At 56.2% G+C, this 19,714-nt stretch overlaps 2 protein-coding genes across 3 annotated transcripts in view; one reads left to right on the top strand and one right to left on the bottom strand.

Annotated features, from left to right (window-relative positions):
• Nucleotides 1-5,805, top strand: part of HDLBP (high density lipoprotein binding protein) — a 37,257-nt gene extending 31,452 nt beyond the window's left edge. For both annotated transcript variants that reach the window (XM_082767649.1, XM_082767650.1), the window contains exons 24-28: nt 429-572; nt 738-923; nt 1,912-2,028; nt 2,491-2,619; nt 3,332-5,805. In XM_082767649.1, coding sequence (XP_082623775.1) covers nt 429-572; nt 738-923; nt 1,912-2,028; nt 2,491-2,619; nt 3,332-3,418 — 663 coding nt within the window. In that variant the 3' untranslated portion in view covers nt 3,419-5,805. The remainder of the gene's footprint in view (nt 1-428; nt 573-737; nt 924-1,911; nt 2,029-2,490; nt 2,620-3,331) is intronic.
• Nucleotides 5,806-6,475: 670 nt separating this feature from the next.
• On the bottom strand, nt 6,476-17,035 carry ANO7 (anoctamin 7). The gene is given in 25 exon segments (XM_082767577.1): nt 6,476-6,816; nt 6,934-7,053; nt 7,134-7,224; nt 7,678-7,820; nt 8,046-8,251; nt 8,385-8,539; nt 8,639-8,736; nt 8,966-9,020; nt 9,532-9,643; nt 10,242-10,344; nt 10,450-10,548; nt 10,767-10,904; nt 10,994-11,137; nt 11,432-11,528; nt 11,609-11,699; nt 12,126-12,291; nt 12,295-12,344; nt 12,347-12,485; nt 12,791-12,848; nt 12,970-13,106; nt 13,251-13,358; nt 13,621-13,778; nt 14,011-14,077; nt 14,238-14,424; nt 16,900-17,035. Coding segments are annotated over 24 exon segments (2,745 nt in total). The 5' UTR covers nt 14,352-14,424; nt 16,900-17,035; the 3' UTR covers nt 6,476-6,720.
• Nucleotides 17,036-19,714: the final 2,679 nt, after the last annotated feature.

The following is a 19,714-nucleotide window of genomic DNA, read 5'->3' as shown; positions in this document are numbered from 1 at the left end:
TAACCTGTTTAATATGAACTAACAGGAGAGTCTTGGGATTCTACTTTAGGAAACTCTGAACTGCCCAGGGCTCTCTCACCTTCACATCCCTTTGAGATGGTGCAGGGCAGGAGCCTCACTGTGCTAGAGTCTCTTTGTACCTCTTCTGGTGAATCCTTATCCCAGCTCTGAACAAACAGCATGAGGGATGATCTGGGGAGTTGTTTTCTACCTGTAGTTTCCTGCTGAACTTGGCAAAAAGCGCAAGGCCCCTGCAGATGAATGTTTTGGGTGCTCTTCTGTAGCCATGTGCACTCAGGCAGGACCTTGCAGAATCTGTCCCATGAATCTCAGAAGCCAAAAGGAATGCAGGGACTTTGGTGGCCATCAATGGAGCAGCCGTGGTGTGTTCCCTGCTGTTGTGCCTCACTCTGCTTCTCTTTTTCCAGGCCTTGCGAAGCTTCAAGCTGACAGTCACTGTGGATCCCAAGTATCACCCTAAAATCATTGGGCGTAAGGGAGCAGTGATCACCCAGATCCGCACAGAGCATGAGGTCAACATCCAGTTCCCTGACAAGGATGATGAGAGCCAGGTGAGAGGGCAGAGGGGACACACAGAGGGTTGTTGGTTGTCTCTGAGCATGGGCTCTGACTTCCCTGTGCTGCTATTGAATAAGATGGAGGGTGAAAGGGAGTAGCAAGGAGTTTCGCTTAGCTGCTTATGAGCTTGGTTACTCACGTGCTTCCATGTGCCCCAGGCCCAAGACCAGATCACCATCACTGGCTATGAGAAGAATGCTGAGGCTGCCCGGGATGCCATCATGAAGATTGTTGGCGAGCTGGAGCAGATGGTCTCTGAGGATGTGACTCTGGACCACCGTGTCCACGCACGCATCATCGGTGCACGTGGCAAAGCCATCCGCAAAATCATGGATGAATTCAAGGTGAGCGGTGGGGCAGCACGGGCTGGGGGAGCAGTTGGGTACTAGGGTCCGAATTCAGGAGCGTCAGGTTCACATCTTGTGGTCCTTGTTTCTTGTGCCTGTTGAGCACCTCCAGCTGGAACAGAAGCAAAGAAAAACCAGTGCTGTTCTGCTCCCCTCAAGGTGTCATTGCAAATGTAGGAGCAAAGTCGCCTTTCAGTGGATTTCTTCCAGATGAGGTCCCAGATAGTCATTTGAAGGGAGAAGTGGTTGAGTCACTGACGCTGGGGAGCTGTGGGAGGGAACTGTACCCAGATCCCCTTAGCATGAGCTCAGCTCAGAGGAGATCCTATGGATTTCTTTGTCTAAGCCAGTGGTGATTCCTGTGACTTTAAGATTCCCAAATACACTTTCAGGGCTCCAGATTTGGCTGCTGGAAGCTGAAAGGCTTTGGCAAAGCCAGCTCAGCCTGGGAAGGGCAGGGGCCTGCATCCCTGACTGCACGTGGCAGTAGCAGAGTGATTTACTACAGGGACAGTTAATGAATATGAATCCAGAGTGATGAGCCTTTGGGACGTAACATCTTGGCTGGTCTTGGTTGCTGAAACAAGCTGTTTTGTTCTGAAATGAGCAGCCTTTGGTTTTGGTCCCATCTTGTGTGACTTCCCTGCAGCCATCTGGAAGGCAAGCTGGAAGAGACCTCGCTGGCTGTGTACGGGTAACACTAAGCCAACTACAGAAAATGGTCGTCAGCCAGGATTACTCGATCTGTGGAGAGGATAGAAAACTTATCGTGCCTCCTGCTGATGGCTTGATGGCGAGGATGCCTGCAGCAGAATGAGGACACTGTCTGGAAATCCAGCCGTGTGCTGTTTGCACAGCACTGCACAGAGAATGGTTTGGGTTGGAAGGGACCTTGAAGATCATCTTATTCCAGTAACAAAAGACTAAAGGAGTCTGTAGCTTTTCAGATGTGCAGGTGTAATCCCTGTGTTTCTTTGTGTTTCAGGTGGATATTCGCTTTCCCCAGAGTGGGGCTCCTGACCCCAACTGTGTGACCGTGACAGGACTCCCCGAGAACGTGGAAGAAGCTATCGATCACATCCTGAACTTGGAGGAAGAATATGTAAGTGTTCAGCAAATCTGTGCGGTGGCTTAGCAAGAATTTCCTCAACCACAGAGCTGGATGTCTGAGGGATCTCCATGTGGTATTTTCTACCACAGCACCAGAGAACTTGGTCTTTGTGCGGGTTGCAATCAGCTCTGGTCTGCAGCTGTCCCTCAGACCACTGGCTGCAGAGCCCCGGGCTGTGCAAGGACTGGCCCCGCTGTCCAGGAGGGGACAGCGAACGAGCATGTTGGGACACCAAGACGTGCACGTGCTTGCCTTGCTGAAGCTTGCATCAGTTGCAGTCTAGGAGTTGGTGGCTCTCAAACTAGTGGAGAAACACCGTGTTTGGTGACCGTAGTACAGGCTAGTGACCTTGGACAGGGTGCTGCATGATGAGGTGGAGTTTGGGGGTGGAGGGGTTACACCAGTTTGAGGAACTGTCAGGATCCACATCCTAACTGGGCCATGTGACTGCAGCTTGCAGATGTGGTGGACAACGAGGCGATGCAGGTGTACATGAAGCCCTCTTCCCATGAAGAGTCCAAGGCCCCATCCAAGGGCTTTGTGGTGAGAGATGCCCCCTGGGCCACAGTCAGCAATGAAAAGGTGAGTGCTGCTTCTGCTGCGGGCACGGGGAGTGTGGCACTGCCAAGGGCTGACTCTGGGGCCTGGCCCTCCCGTTTCAACTGGGACAACAGAGCGCTCTCCCTCCTCTCTCCTTGGTGGCAGAGAAGGCAGCGAGGGGCCGTCCTGGTCTGTGTGGCCTGGGCAAAAGCTGAGGGCAGGCCTAGGCTCTGCCTCCAGCTTCCAAAGCACTGCTGTCTCCTCTTCCAAACGCCTTGCCCGTGTTGGATACAGTGGGGCCGCTGGGGATGGGGAGTCCTTACCTGAAAGTGTCCTGCCAGGTCGTGTTGGTTTTAGGGGTTGCCATAGGGCCCTGGCACCTCTGACTTCTGCTGCAGCACAGAACGAGCTCAGTGTCTGAGCTGTGTTCTGCCTGGAAGCAGTGACCTGGGACACGTGGCAGCTCTGTTCTCAGCTGCCCCGGTGGCCTGACCCTGCTCCAGCGACCGAGTTACCACGGCTGGGCTCTGAGCCCCTGATCCACCTGCTGTGTGCTTCTGTCTGCACCATCCTTGATGCCGTCTCTGGAGGCTCAACTGTCCACCTAGGGCAGCCCAAAGGACATAGTGATCCTGCTCAGCCCTCGCTCCTTGTCTCTGCCCATGGGACACAGGAAATGCTGCTTAGCGCAGGGGTGCTGTACAGGTTCACAGCAGGGCAGGAGCTTAACTTGTTCCCTTTTTGTTTGCTCTAGGCCCCTGATATGAGCAGTTCTGAAGATTTCCCCAGCTTTGGGGCTCAAGTCGCCCCCAAGACTCTTCCCTGGGGACCCAAACGATAATGACCTGGAAGCAGAAACATCTCCTCCAGCCCGCTGACCTGACACTAACCTGCCACAAATACTTCCTGTCTGAAATCTGACCCAGCGGCTGGAGCACAAGTCAATTGCCCCAAGAGGTCTCCTAATGGTGTCTGGAGTGCTAGACCCCATCCCGCTCCCCTCAGCTATCACCATGGCTAGGATTCACTCTCATCTCTTGATGGATATACTTTTCTTCTTTGGAACAAGACTTCCAGTCAGATTCAAACACTAAATGTGTGTGTTTTTGTTAGAAACTTCATAATTGACTCAAAGTGGCTAAGATTTACAGCTTCCCAAGCGCTAGCAGAAAAATCTGCTCTCTTGAGCATGTCTTACTAGGCATTCTCGCCTTCATTAGGAGACCTCCTTTACTGTGGCTAGGAATCTACTTCCTGTCTCATGACCTCAGGAAATAAATTTCCTTGACTTTCTAAAGCCAAAACGTTTGCCCTCTTTCCTTTGTGTTTATCCCAGGCCTTACCTTACCGTTGTAGAGTGCAATCAACTTTTTTTCCTTTGAACTGCCAAAAATTCATTTAATGCTGATAGCTGACTGTGGGGAGAGCTTAAAAATAATCCAAAAGGTCAGAAACTTAACTCTTTCAAGGAACAAAACCTTCAGTAGGCTGGAGAGGCAGCAGAGACGGAAGGGACCAGAACAAAGCACGGCCACCCTGGTCAGGGGAACACCTCGGCGTGCAGCGCGTTGCGGGCGCTCCCTCGCGCCATGCCGTGCCACGCACAGCCCCAGCCTGCAGGCTTGATGAGTCTTCCAGTGCGTGACCACAGACCCCGCTCCTAGTGCCCCGCGGGCCCTTGCGCACCCTCCCCAGCAGCCGTGCGGGCAGGCAGGTGAGCCAGCACGTGGCAGCGTTACTGCATGGGACCGGCGGGGGTCGGCCAAGGTTGGCGTGGCCCGAGAGAAGCTGGTTGGAAGCGGAGCCTCGAGAAGCGGTTGAGGTGCTGCGAGCCCTGCAGCTTCTGAGCATGAGCGGTAGGGACACCAGTTGCTGTTGCCTTCTTTCTACCTCAAAAGTCAGTATGATGGTGGCCTCCCAGCGTAGGTGGGTGAGCAGCTGCTCCAGCTCTCACCCCAGCACCCAGAGCAGAACCCTGGAGGAGAAGCAAGAGGAGCGTTTTGGGGAGTGGCTGCGGGAGCTCCTCTGAAGGGAAGCTGAGAGCGGTCACGGTCGTGCAGGTGCTGAATGGGAGAGGACCGTGGGGCTTTCTGAGCTAGAACCGGGCTTGGCCCCAAGGCCGTAGCCACAGCCTAGCAGCAGCCCCTGGCTGCAGCGGTGGTGAGACAGGCTTCTGCTCTGATGGAACAGGGGAACTGAAAGCGAGGGGGCTGACAGTGCCGTGTGTCGAGCCCTCCCTGAGGCCTCCATTGTATGGGCTGGAGAGGGCGATTGGTGCTCTATGCTCTGGGCTGCTTGTGCCTGGGCCCTGCCATGGCTTGCTCTGAGGGAGCTGTGCCCAAGCTTCTCCAGCTAGTAAGAAGAAAACCGTGTCTTTGTGGAGGGAGGTAGGGAGCAGGGGGTCCCTGTGTTCCCTCCTTTCCCCGCCTCTGTCCTACAGAAGGTTGTAGTCTGAGCCATTCCTCTAGCCCAGCTGCTTCGGCTCTTGGACAAGCAGGAGTCCCTAGTCTCTCTTCTCTAGTGCTGCTTACGGGGCAAAGGCAGGAATCCTGGCAGGCTGGGCCCAGCATTCCTGCCTTTTCCAGCACCCCCAGGCCTGACATGCCAACGCTTCTCCTTCCCCCGCCAGCTCCTCGTGGTAGAGGCTGCTATGCAGAAGTTGAACCAAAATCTGAGTGCTCTCCGTAAATTTGAGATGTGGCTGAAGCTAAGCGCGTCCCGCCGCAGGGCACCTAGCTCCCTTGGAGGAGGGGGTGGCTCTGCCTCCCCCGGGAGATAATAACCGGATGGGTCAGACAGAACCAGGGTGACACCCTTCCATCCGTGTCTGTCAGGAAATGGTTATACCCCGTAGCTTAGGTCTGTCCTATGTCGCCAAGCCTACCCCCCCCTTCCTCTTTATGCCCCCCTGCCCTCACCAGTTGCACAGCTAGGCTTGAGTTACATTTGGGGCACCACTGTCTGGGTTTGCCCCGCAGCCCGACCCTCCACTCTAAAGAAGGTCATGAAGTGATTGTACCTAGTACTGTCCCCCACCACCCTCCTTCCGCAGCAGACTGTGGCATGTGTCCATTTCCTCTCTGACGTCTTCCATATTGTACGTTTCCATAGCAATGATCCCTTGGCCTTAACTTTGGAATTTGGAGACTATATGCAAACATGTAAAAAGGCTCATGAGTATGGATGACACTGGAATTTTATAAATTCTAAAATAAAACCTGAAACAGCTTGGAGTGTCACGGATATTATTTCTACCGGTGGGTTGAGATCCAGGGCAGCCCAAATTGCACGCGTGAGCCTCTGCGGCGGCCGTGCCCTTGCTGAGGAGGGATGTGCACAGAGAATGCTGGGCTGAGGGGAGGTGAGAGCAGCACCCAGCAGCACTGGAGGAAGGCGCCCACATGCTCAGCCAGCAAGGTGATGCCAGGGCTGCTGCTGGTGTAGGGGAGCAGAGGGAGGCAGCAGCTGCAGTCCCTCTTGCCCACCCCGCTGAGAACCTCTGGCTTCTGCAACTCACTGCTGCACAGTGCCCACCTGCCAGGGCCCAACTGCTGCTCTTGAGAAGCAAAGCTTCGCTCAGGGGCTGTTTCCCTTCATGGTCCCCATGTCAAAGGGTAGCAGCACACGTGGGGTCTCCAAAGCTTTCCCACAGCTCAACTCTTTCCTGCCTCCCTACTTAGGGTGGCAGGAGCAAACCCCCCAGCTGCGGTTACGGTAAGCACCCAGCGCAGGAGACAGCAGAAGCAACAGCCAGGCCAGGCAGCCCTACCACGACTCTCCCCAGGCGGGGGCAAGTCAGCCTGTGCTTGTGCTGAGCAGCCCGGCAGCAGCTGCAGGCAGGAGCCTGCGTCTGCTAGCTGAGCACCAGCAGGGCGGCCTACCAGCCCAGGACCTCGGTGTGGCCGGCCACCTTTAGTTCATTTACGCTGCGGGGCAGTTCCCTCGTTGTACCACAATGAGCCTGGACAGCTGCCCAGAGCTGGCTGCCTTCCTCCCCGCCTGCAGCCACAGCCAAGCCCTGGTGTCCGTGTGGCAGAGCTGCCCTGAGCCAGCCGAGCAGGGCCGGCCAGCCAGCATGCTGCCCCACGGCTCCGTGCTGCTGTGAGGAGGAGCAGGTTGTGGTCCTGGGGCACGCTGCGGCTCTCAGCTGCCCTCAACCTGCTCGGTTTCCCAGTCCCTGCTCGCTGCTGGATCCGCGGTGCTGGCCTTGCTTCTTGCCTCCCGTCTCTCAAAAAGGACCTGGATCAGGGAGAAAGGGAGCTGCTGCACTCGCAGAAGGCGCTGTAACGCCTTACAGATACCAGGGAACAAACATGAAAGGCAGGGAAAGGGGCAGGGAAAGGCAGCCGCACGCACCTTGTTCTCAGCCAGGGCCTCCTTGGCCAGGTACCTCTCGCGCTTCACCTTGACCTCCACCGACTCAGGAATGTCAGGAACCAGGCAGGCGATCACACGCCCAATGAAGAAAACCACGTGCTGGGAGCGAGAGGGACGGAGGGGTTGGCACAGCTCCACACCCAGCACCCGTGTCTCCCCGCGGGGCTCGGCGCTGGTACCTCAAACACGATGACGAAGCCCAAGCGCACGGCCAGCAGGTGCCAGTAGGTCAGCGTTAAGTTGCCGTCCTGGTCCCTGAACGCCCTGTACCTGTAGGAGCCACGTGCAGCCCTCACTGCACCCACCCGCCCCGACTGGCCTCACCACCACGCGTCACCGCGGGATGTGATGGCGGCAGAGGGACGAGCAGCAGGCAGCCCAGCCCTGGGGCACTTTTGGCCGTCTCCCCAGACGGGTTGTGACATTTTCTTCCTCTGATGAAGCAAATCTCTCCACAGCTGGAGAGCTTTTGAAGTCAGTGCTCCAAAACACTCAGGCACATTAAACCAAGGGTGGGGAGGGAGCGGGGCAGTCACCAAGACAAGTTGCTTGCCCCCACGCCCCCTGTCCTGCCCCAGCCTGTGGGCATGTGCTGGGCAAACCCTGGGATGATCAGCTCAGCAAAGCAGGCGGACAACCTGCACCTGGCTGACAGCCTCTGTGCTGAACGAAATATGTGCTGAGGAGGAGGTGGCAGCAGCAAAAAGCCGAAGGAGCTCCCACCTGCACATGGTGTTGCTTTGCTGCACAAAGTCCCACGGCGCGTAGGCCAAGGTGAAGTTCACGTAGCCACGCAGGCTGCTGTCGTGGATGTACTCGTAGTACACGCGGGGCAGGAAATCGGAGGTGAAGGCGATGAGGAAGGCCTGGGGGGAGGGAGAGGTGCTGCAGAGCTCCCGCAGCCGGGGGAGGCCCCAGCCCCACCACCCTGCCCCACGGCTCTGAGTTTTTTGCCTGCCTGGCCCAGAGGAAGCACGCCTCTGCGAAGGCAGCCCCACCCTCCTCACTGAGCCAGCCCAAAGAGCTTTTTCCCTAAATTTTCCATTTGTAACCCCTCAGCGCTGTCACCACCACCCCGCTGCCCGGCGTACGTTGCTGCTGACAGCCAGGTGGGTGATGACCTCCAGGATGGAGAACCAGATGCCGATGCCCTGCGCCCGCTCGGCCACGGGCCGCCGGTAGTCACAGACGAACTTGCGGGCGTCCAGACGGATCTCCACCCAGTTATTGAGCAGGGCAAAGAGGGGTGCCAGGGGACAGGCAGCCACGAAAATGGTGATGAAGCCAAACTGCAGGACTGGAATGAAAAGGAGGAGGAGAGGGGAAGGACAGGTTGAGAGCAGCAGTGACAACTGCAGTGTCTCCCGGTCCCTTCCCACTGCTCCCACTTGAGCAGAGCCCAGAGCTCCAGGCATGGGGCCGGTTCCTACCCATCTCCAGGTACTCATCAAACAGCCCCTCAAAGGCCAGCAGCTGGTGGTTGACCACCCAGGGTGCCTGCTCCGCCGGGACCGGCCCGCCCTCCTCGACGGCCTTCTTCTTTGTGGAGAGGAGCTTGTGCTTGTGCCACCAACACCTCAGCCTCCTGGGGAGAAAAGAGGGGCTGTGCCCCACACCCGGCACCAGCCAAGGGCTTGCCCTGCCCTGAGACGGGGTGCGCGGTGGGTGCTGCTGCTCTACTCACGGGATGGCCACCTCCTGCACGTTGTTGATGATCTGCTTCCCCACCATGATGACCAGCAGCTCCTGGGCCAGCTCGATGAAGCACCCGCCCGGGCTGCACTGCGGGGAGAGCGGGGCCCTCAGCACGCGGCTCCTGGCACACGGGGAGACCCAGCACCCAGACCCCGAGCAGGGGATGGGGTGGGGTCCCCACGCTGAGCACCAGCCTGGGCCAGGGGAATGCATCCTGCTGGGTGAGCACAGCTCGGGGCTGCCCCACAGGCACCGTGCCGTGTCCTGGCACGGCCCTCAAGCCAACATCACCCCCAGCCCCCCACACCACACTCACCTCCTCGTTGCGGATGCCCAAAAAGCTCCAGTAGTTCCCAGGGTAGCCAACGAACCTGTGGGAGCCATGGCAGAGCTGTGAGCGGGCATCCCAGCTCCCTCCAGCCGCCCTGTTCCCTGGGCCATGAGGGGAGCATCGCCAGGGGCTGCGGGGGCTCAGCCCACTCTCTGCCACCCCACCTTCTGCTCTGCTGCTGGCTGTGGCAAAGGGGTCACCGAGCGAAGGAAGGGCCTGGTCTGGTAGACCTGGACCCCTCGTGTCCCTCGCTAAGGGGCTGGCAGTGGTGTCCCCAAAGAAGGGGGGTCCCCAAGCCCCTGGTTGGGGCCAGCACAGCAGTAAGCCCACAGGGATCAGGCTGCTCCCCTCTGGAGGGCCCAATCCTCCCAGCAGGGGTGGCAGCAGCACTCCAGGCCCCTCAGCCCTACAAGACCACCCTGCCCAGCGGTCCCAGAGGGAGCAGGAAGGGCCCTCCTCCCCCCACAGGCCTTAGAGTCATTGAATTACAGAATCCTTTAGGTTGGAAAATACCTCCAAGGCTCAAGGTCAACCGTTAGCCTGCCACTTACTTGCCCTTGAAGAAGGCTATGTACATGGGAAAGGAGTAGAAGGTGACAAACTGGAAGACGAACACTTTGAAGGTAAAGGCATCCTCATACTTGGTCTGGGTGCGGTGCATCTCTGCCAGGGGGAAGCACAGGGATGTGGCCCCACGCTGCTCTCAGGTGTTTGTCTGCCTCGTGGTGGACGTCATCCTGACTTGCTCAGTGCTAACAGGCCCCAGGCCCCAACCTCGCTGCTTTACCCACAAAGTCAGCCCAAGATGTCCAGACACCCACGTGTTTTGCACCAAAAAAAATAAACTTCATTCCCTCTTCTCAGCAGAAACAGGCTGTGTACCACATTATACATGGCAAAAATATTCCAGGCACTTTTCTCCCCCAAGCCCCAGCAGTCAGCTCAAAACCCTTCATAGAACACTCCCTCCCCCCCCAAAAAAAAAAAAAAAAAAATCTTGAGCTGAACAGAACCCCTGTACTCACTTTTTTTTTTTTTTTTTTTTTTTTTTTTTTCCTGCAGCCAAAACACTTTTCACCCAAGGTCTTATTTCCCCAACTCTCCTCTACTTCACACAACTCAGCTTCCTCCTTGACATCAGCCAGCCCCTACCGGGGGGCTGTGTCCTAGCTCACGTCCCAGCACTGAGCTCCCTGGCTCTGGTGCTTTGCCATTACAAAGGGCTCCTTCCATCCAGCTTGCAGGACCCCAACCAGCTTACCCCACTTGGTAAGGAGATGAGCCAGGGAAATATAGATCTTGGAGAGGATGAGGATGAAGAAGAGGTTCACCACTGAGCTGGAGATGCTGGCGATGCGCGATGCCTACAGGGGAAGCAAGCAGGCAGAGCACACACAGCAGAGTGAGGCGAACCAGCTGGCAAACCAAGCCCATCTGCTTGGCCTGGAGCAGCTCTGACCACCTCTTACCGAAGCCACAAACCAGAAGTACCCTGAGCTGGAGAGGAGGATGGCAACAACTGTCCGGTACAGGATAATGGAGACCACGAACATCACCACCATGGCAATCTGCAAACACAGCACGCTGTGTATGAGCAGGGATCAGAGCCTGCATCAAAGGAAAACTCCACCATTACCCCAGGGCACCAGGAGCTGCGAGGGAGCTCCAGGGCTGAGCTGGTGGAGAGGCAGGGGACACGCATCCACCCCCACCTTCATCCACACGCTCTTTCCTCAAACAGATCCCATTCCACCACACCCCACTTCTCCAGCCCTCGTGATCTTACCAACATTATAATGACCACCAAACCAGCCAAAATGCGATGGATGCGGCTGCGCTTGGGGAAATATGGCTCCTCTGCCCCAGTTATAGGGTTTATTATTGTCATGGGAGCCATGGCAGTGAACTGGGGCCGGGGCCGCTCCTGGGAAAGAAGGGGGAAAATGCATCAGAGGCGTCTGGTGGCTTTTGTCCATACGGTTTTGGAATGTATTGCAAAGGGCTGGACCCCACCTCAATGTCCTCAAACTCAGAGCAGTCCCAGCGATGTGCCAGGGATGCGTTTGTCCGCTTCCAGAACTCCAGGAACAGCACTGCCCACAGGGACATGAAGATGCTAAAGAAGATGGTCCCACCGTGGTCAAAGAGCCGGCCCGCCTGTGGCCAGAGCAGGCATGAGGGCTGGGCCAGGGCTGCAGGAGCTGCTGGTTAACGTGCCCCAGCCCACCTGAGGGACATGGTCTCATGTCCACCGTGGGGACAAGGTCTCACATCCACCACGTCCATCGTGGAGACGTGGCCTAATATACACCCCAGGGACACGGTCTTACATTAGCAGGAGTGAAGAGGGCAAATCCCTGCAGGCATCCCACAGCCCGCCCCTACGAGTAACCACAGGGATGGAGCTCTACCCCTGGGCCCCACGCTTTCCCTGGGGAGCCAGGACCTCACCATGAAAGTGCTGCAGGTATCGGAGAGCTGCCAGTAGGGACAGGACTTGCAGAGCGGACACATCCGGAACTGCTCTTTGCTCTCACAGATCTCCTGCCTGCAGGCAGGGGAACGAGCATTCAGCAGGGCTCAGCTCACACTCTCATCATTTCACCCTGGGGAGGGGGGGACACTCACGCAGGTACGTCACTGAACACCAGGAAAATGCCTGCGATGAACACCACAGTCCCCGTCACGGCAGCGGGCAGGAGCCATCCCGTGTAGAAGCCTGCGGGCAGCAGGGACAGGCAGCACGAGTCCTGTCAGCCTCCACCGCAGTCCCCGAGGACAAGTGCTGCCCAAACCCAGCCCAGCACCAGCCTAAAGCCACACAGGGCTTGGAAGACCTGAACGTGGACTTGAGGCTCTAGATGTATGTGTCACAGCTGACTTGTGGTGCCTCCAAACTGGAGAACATCCTGGGACAGAGCTGCAACCACACGTAGGCAGGACCAAAGTGGGCATCGCTCTGCTTCCAGCAAAAGCAGGCTGGGCCCAGGAGGAGGGACCCAGGAGGAGCCCCAAGGTGCTGGGGAAGGGCTGAAGGTGACCAGGACCGGCAGGACACCAAGGGTTTCCCACCCAAGGCAGTGCACATTTCATCCAGGGACCCCATCCAGGAGCTGAGGGCTGCTCTGGAGCCGGCGGCACTCACCCAGCCAGGCGAAGTAGAAAGCGACTTTCTCCCCAAAGTACTTGCGGACGTGGTCCAGAGGCTGGTACTTGCTCCACTTCCTCCAGTTGGCCCAGTACTGGAAAAGGACCTGGCGCGGGCTGGGGCTGCCAGAGGCTGGCCCCTCTGGTGGGGCCTCGCAGGAGCCCTACGGGGATGGGGGACATGGGTGAGGGCCCGGCCAGGGCTGTGGGTCTGTCAGGGAGCCCCAGGGCTGGGACCATGCCTTGCCTCGTGCAGTGGGAAGGCGGCAGTGAAGACGCCCTCGCTCAGCAGCCGGTCCACCCCCACCTCCCGCTCCTTGGAGCAGCCGTACTGCGTGGTGGCCAGGATCTCGTAGAGCTGCAGAGGAAAGGACGAGGCAGGGAGGGGGCTTCAGCCACACGGATTGGGGTCCCCACCACGCTGTTGACTCTTCGCCTCCAAGCCTGATCCTCTGAAATGTTGTCATGCCCTTTCCCAAATACTGACCAGGAGGGTCTCTACCCATACCTTCTATCCCATCGGTGGCATTTTGCACACAGCAACCTATCTGGTGACAGCTGACACCCCCCATGTTTGTGCCACCTGCCTGCAGAGCTGCTCCCCCACACCCTCCAGCCCACCCAGGACCGGGGAAAGGTACCACGGCAGCCCCTGGTGCTCACAATTTGGTGCCTCTGAGTTGTGGAGAAGAAGGTGTCCTGCTCGTCGCTGCCCAGGAACCTGCACAGAGGAGCAGCTTGGCCCTAGGATGCTGGTGGGGGTGAGGAGCTGCTGCTCCTGGCTGTGCTGTGCACGGGCAGAGGGAAGGAACGGCCTGCGCAGCCTCTCCTGGGGCGCTTACCATTGCAGCTTGTTGACCTTGAAGGGGCAGGTGTAGTAGTCCAGCGGCAGGCTGGGGACCTCCTGGGCCATGGCGTTGGGGATGCCCAGCCGCCGCAGCACTCTCTCTGACCAGTGGGAGGTCTGGTTGGGCAGCGCCTGAGCACACACAGCCTAAACATCTCAAGAGGAAGGAGATGGCAGCAAAGTGTGGGACCGTGGGGTGCAGCACGATGCCTGGGCACTCGGCAGTGCTGGTGGCACTGTCCCCTGACCCGGAGCACCAAGGCACCCTGGCCTTACCTGCAACGGCACACGGAGCTGCAGCTCCTCAGCATAGTAGCAGAGCACACTCCAGGGCGCACTCAGCAGCAGGTAGTGCACCACCTTCTTCTCCACGCGGGCCGTGTGCTAGTGGAAGAGGAGGCCCGGGTGGGGATGAGGCTGCTGGCGCCGGTACAGGTCCCTGCAGGGTCTGTCAGGATCAGCCCAGCCACCCCTCACTGCCCCTGGGAGCCAGCCCACTGGGATGGAGCCCTCGCCAGGTCCCACCTTGTGCTCCTGCTTGGCTCCCCACAAGCCCAGGTTGCTCTACTGGGGCCAGGGCACGATGCCATTGTCCCTGAGCAAGGCTACGGTTGATGCAGCAGGGAAAGGTCAGGTCCCTGGGTACCTTTTCCATGTGGAGGCCAGCAGCATGGAGCTTGTCCAGGAACTTCTTCCGCCAGGTCCTGTGGATGGTGGTGGATCTCTCCTGCAAGGCCTTGTTCTCACGGCTGCCCTTCTGCCCGCTCAGCTCCCTGGGGACCGTTTCCCACACAAGGACGAAATCTGCAGCAGGAAGATGGAGCTCATGGCAGGAAGCTCCTCATAAGGAAAAGGCTGAGGCTCTGAAGACTGCCAGGGATCAGCTGCTGTTGATAGGCTGTGCGGCCACCAGCTCCAGCTGTGAAGATGGAGGACATTCCCCAACCTCCTCAGCCCAACGGGGAGCCCATCCAGCCCCTGCCTTCTTGCCACGATGAAAGGAAACCGACCTCAAAGATCAGGCTCTCTCCCTCACCTATCCTTGTGCAGCCATCGCTGAAGACATTGGCCGTGCTCTTCTCACCCAGGGATGCGTCGCCAGCCTGGGAATAAGACATCAACAGCAATAAGAGCTGGTAGTCCCCAGACAGCTGGATCGCTATCTAACTGTAAGGGCAGGGGACTGCCCCAAGACCAAGAGGCAAACCTGCCCCGTTCACAGCTGCCCTGGTTCCTCTCCTACCCCATGGTGTGGCCACCCACCTGGGAGACTTCCACAGCGTCCTCGCTCAGACTCCCATAGCAGGCTGCTCGTCCGCCGCTGTCCTGTCCTACCAGACTGCTGTGGGGATCGTCCGACGTCCTCCTCCGCTGCATGGCGAGCCCTCATGCCAGCAGCCACTCCAGGTGCTGAGAAGCCAACAGAGGCACTGCAGGCCTAGGAGAAGGGCTGAGCACCCCGGTGCTGTCAGGCTCCTGATGCTGGAGGTGTGCGCAGCCTTGCTGGCTCCTCCACCAGGCCCTCAGCCTGGAGCCCCTGCCTGCCTGTCACGCGAGCTGGGCAAGGCAGGACCCCGCTCAGCTCACCACCAGGAATATGTCCAACAGCTCGCTGTCCTCGTAGCCAGGCCCCCAAACTGGACGGACGCAGCGCTCGAGGTGCAGTCTCACCATGAGGGGACAACCACCGCCCTGGTCCCGCTGGCCACGCTGTTTCTGACGCAGGCCAGGATGCTGTTGGCCATCTTGGCCACCCGGGCACAGCGCTGGCCCACGCTCGGGTGACTGCTGACCAGCACCCCTGGGTCCTTTTCTGCCAGGCAGTTTTCCAGCCACTCTTCCCCAAGCCTGTGTCGCTGCATGGGGTTGTGGTGACCCAGGCGCAGCACCCGGTGCCCAGCCTTGCTGGATGTCATGCGGCTGGATGCGGCCCAGCCAGCCATCCTGTCCCGGTCCCTCTGCAAAGCTGTCCTCAATCCAGATCACTGGTGAAAGTGCTAAACTAAACTATCCCCAGTACTGAGCCCTGGACAACTCTACTTGTGGTCAGCCATCAGGTGGATTAAACTCCACTTGCTGTAACTCTTGGAGACCAGCCAGCCAGCCACTTCTTCACCCAGCAAACTGTCCACCCATCCAAGCCATGAGCACCCAGTTTCTCCAGGAAAACACTGTGGGAAACTGTCAAACGCTTTACTAAAATCCAACTAAGCAACATCCACAGCCTTTCCCTCATGCACTCCATGGGTCACCTTGTCAAAGAAGGAGACCGGGTAAGTTAAGCAGGACCTGCCATTCCTTACCCCATGCTGACTGGCCTGATCGCCAGTTTATTCTGTACGTGCCATGTGATGGCACTCAAGGTAATCTGCTCCATTAACATCCCCAGCACTGAGGCCAGACTGACAGGCCAGTAGTTCCCCAGGTCCTCCTTCCATCCCTCCTTGTAGATGGCCATCACATTCACTGACCTGCAGCCACCTGGGACCTCCCCAGCTGGTCAAGACTGCTGGAGAATTACTGGAAGTGGCTTGGTTAGCACTTCCACCAGCTCCTTCAGTGCCATTTGGTGGATCCCATATGACCCCATAGGCTTGTGAATATTCAGATCATGTAATAGGTCACTTACAGTTTCCCATTGGATTATAGGAGCTTCATTTTGCTCCCTGTCACTGTCTTTCAGCTCAGGGGCTGGGTACTTGGGGAACAACTGCCCTTACTAATAAAAACTGAGGCAAAAAAAGGCATTAGGTGCTTCAGCCTTATCTTCACCTTTTGTCACTGTTTCCCCTCACATCCAATAAGGGGTGCTGATTCTCCTTAATCCTTCTGTTGCTGTTGAAGTGTTTATAAAAGTATTTTTAAAATATTTATTTGTATCATCTTTTATTGCACTAGCCAAACTGAGTTCCAGCAGGGCTTTGGCCTTTCCAATTTTCTCCATGCACAACTCAAGGGAGAATTCAACAAAAACTGAGTTGCCTGCCCTACTTCCCAAGGTCATTTTTTTTCTCAAGGTCTCTTTTTCTCCCTGAGTTCCAGAAGCAGCTCTCTGTTCAGCCACGCTGCTCTTCTCCCCTGCCAGCCCGGCTTTTTCCTGGCATTGAGATGGCCTGCTCCTGTGACTTCAAGGTTTCATTCCTCAGGAAGGTCCAGACTTCCTGGACTCCTTTGCCTTTCAGAACCCCCTCCCAATATACTGTCAACCAGGTCTCTGGACCAGCCAAAGCCTGCCCTCTGGAAATCCAAGGTAGCAGTTCCACTAACTGCTTTCCTTACTTAACCAGAGATCAAAAACTCTTCACGATCACTCTGTCCAAGACTGCAGTCAGTTCCCTCACCACCTGTGTCAGGAAGTTATCCTCCACACACTGTAGGGACCTCCTACCCTGTCTCCTCTCTGCTTTATCATATTTCCAGCAGACATCCAGGAAGTTGAAGTCCCCCTTGAGAACAAGAGCTAGCAATGAGGTTTCCCTCCCCTGCCAGCTTTAGTTTAAAGCTCTCTTCAACACCCTGTAACTGTAGATGCTCTTCCCCTCCTCCAACAGATGAACCCCATCAGCTCCCAGCAGACCAGGTTTCCCAAAGAGAGTCCCATGGTCTAAAGAGCCAGTTGGTTACTGGTTTGGTTCATCTCAGGCTGTAGCAGAGCCCACGCACCCAGCAGCTGCCCACAGTTGTCACCAGAAGCACCCCAGCAAGCAGCACCGTGGGACAAGCTCTTGGTATCCAAATGCACCTCACTGCCATGGCCAAAAGCAAGGTGGGGAGACAAGGGACAAGCATGAAACCTCCCCAAGGAAGCGCCCCCATTATTCCGATCGAACATCCTGAAAAGCTCAGGGCCCACCTCCTGCCCTGCCAGCTGGTGCCCCACACCTCAGGGAGATGCCTGAAAAACCCCTTGGCTTCCCTATCTTACCTCCCACAGCGTCACACAGTGAGGGGTCCTGCTTCTCCTCAGGGGCCTGGGAAGTGTCACCAACCCCTCCAGGTGCTTCAAACCAGCATTTTTTGGCCGCTTCTCAGCGTGGGCAAGGCCAGGCTGTGCGTGAGGGGTACAGCTGGGGGACAGGCTGGCGAGCACCTTCCTTCGGCACAGGCCCTGCCTTTGTTTGAGCTGGAGGTGGGGACCTGAATGGCCCTGAACAAACAGGACGTGGCAGAGCTTTGGGGACATGCCAGCGAGGCAGGGGACAAGCGCCATGTCCCCACGAGCTGGCTGAGGAGGCAGCAGCTGTGAAGGAGCTGGGGGGCACTGTATAACAGAGGTGCCCACATGCAAGCTGGTTGTCTGTCTGCTTTTACAGCCACTGCGGGGTGCAGAAGACAGTTTGTCCCACCAACCCCACACACCTGCCTCAGGACAAGACGGATCTCCCAAACCTCCCACGAGCACAAGGGAAGCTGAGCAGGCACCCAGGTGGGTGAGGTGACCCCATCCCAAGCGCAGCACAGGCACAGCTGGGAGATGTCCCACCCCGGCTCCATCCGAAGCTTCCACAGCATCACAATCCGCACGGAGCACGAGCAGCCTGCAAATGGAAGCAGCCTCCCTGAGGGGAGAACACCCTGCCCTGGTTCATGCCACTGGTCTCACGCTGAAGAGGGACGGATTGACTCCCAGCTTTCAAAAGTTCAAATCTACTTCAGATTTGAATGAGCTGAAAATTAGATTTGTTCAGTCATTCTTGCTCACCCTAGAGCTAGTTTTCAAACAGTACGTGTCATTTTTCCTCATGTATTTTTTTTGTGGTTTGACAATAACACCGTGAGACTTTCAGGTCTGATGGGCAGTGGTTCAACAAAACCCTTCGGGCAGTCAGGCAGCACACCTCATGCTAGCACCAACACCCCTATCAGATACCAGCTCTTGTTCAATCCCTGATGGAGGAAAGGGATACGTATCTTAGCTGACAGACTGAATTTTGCATTGTGGCTGGAGACCTCATGTCACAAACAAACCTACATATCCCTTGAGCAGCTTTTGTATTTCATTGCTATGTTCCTTGCAAGCGCTACAGACCACACATGAAATGTTTCCCAGGTACCTCACAGGTTCACTGGACAAAAGTTGCAAAAACTGAGTAGGTGCCCAAATCTCCTGAGTTGGCTGCAGAGCGAGTAGCTTCCACTTTCTCAGTTCTCTCAGCCCATGAATCAGCACAGGCAGAACACGTTAAAACATCCAGAGCAATGACATAGCTGATAGACAAACAGAGTGGCAGATGGCAAGTGCTTCCAGGCAGGTTCTCCAGACATTCACGGAATGAAGTTCAGTTGCCCAGATCAAACATAGGTATAGAGGGATGACTGCCACATCACCACATTCAGCAGAAGCAGGACACGGTTCATATTTCTTGAGTGCAAATACTGGCTGTAACGAGGTGCCACCAAACCCTCACCTTGCTGTCCAGTGGCATTAATAAACATACTTACATCAATAGTAATAGGATTTAGTACTGCCAAAAAGCAAATGACAATAAAAAGACAACGCCAAATACACTGGCCACAGAACAGTCCGACCTGAACAATCATCTTGCAATCTCCGATTCCTGAACACTGTTAGAGGTTGTATTTACAAAAGCACTTCAGGACGCCTATCACAAATAAAACCTGCTGCAGCTGGCCCTGAACAGTTTGACCACGGTTGCAGTCACTGAGCAGAGAGCAAGTAACCATGACAGGCTGCGCGGCAGTGAGACAGCTTTCACTACACCTTGGTAATCTCATCCTCTCCTTCCGCATCAGCGACAAGCCCTTACAGAGAAGGTCTTACTTCTCTCCCGATTGATGCTGGCAAAACTGCAACCCAGGCAGGTGGGCTTTATAGAGAGAACTTCTACCAAGGGACGTTGAGAGCATTTGTAAGATTAAAAACACACTTTAAGACATACTAAATCAACATCTTCCTCTAGAGTGGGCCCACTCATTCTCATGAAAAACCAGAATGCCCACGGAAGCTTCCAGCTTCACTTCAGGAAGTGAGTTATTACTGAGGAACTAGTTCGAAAGCCTAGCTTGCAGGCCACATCCAGCACTGCCCTATTCTGGAAGAAAACTGAAAGCTGCCTTGACTTCAGCCCAGGAAAGAGCAACATGCCTTGCCATTTACCATACTTTGCTCTGACAAACCCTGGCAAAGCAGGAGGCAAATGAAATCATAACCACCAACTAAAAATCTGAAAACACAGGCTAGATCCCCTCACCTCCCCAAGTGGAGCCCACCGCCCCAGTAACCTTACTCTTTTTTAACTCCTTCTCCAGTCCTCAGCTTGGTCTAAAGCTCTACATTTACACACAGATGCTGTATTGCTAGTGGCTCTCTGAAGGCAGCTCATCCAGCCACGTATATCCTCAAACTTTCCAAAGCCCAGACTCTTCCCTCAGTCATAACTGTGCTTCAGAAAATTAATTGCTAAAAAAATGTGCCCCACACACACACACACTCCACAGAGTCTTACATACAGATATTTAGCACTCTGATCTGATGACCTGTATGAGCATTTTTATCAGATTCTTCCCCACGTTAACATTGTCACTGTCTTTCCATATTTTTACAAACCTCCTTTGAGTCTGGATCTGGAACAGTGATGTTTTCAAGGACATCACTGATCTGAAGGTGTCACAGAGTCAACAGAAGTCAGCAAATGGCTCCACGTAGAAATGCTCCCGTCTGTGGCAAACAGTCACTGCCAAAGCCTCCCATATAAATAACAGACACAAGCACAAGGAAG

Source organism: Aythya marila (assembly GCF_965140915.1).
Source record: "Aythya marila genome assembly, chromosome: 9".
NCBI lineage: Eukaryota > Metazoa > Chordata > Aves > Anseriformes > Anatidae > Aythya > Aythya marila.
The sequence above is the reverse complement of the archived record's forward strand: the minus strand, read 5'-3'. Positions and strand labels throughout refer to the sequence as shown.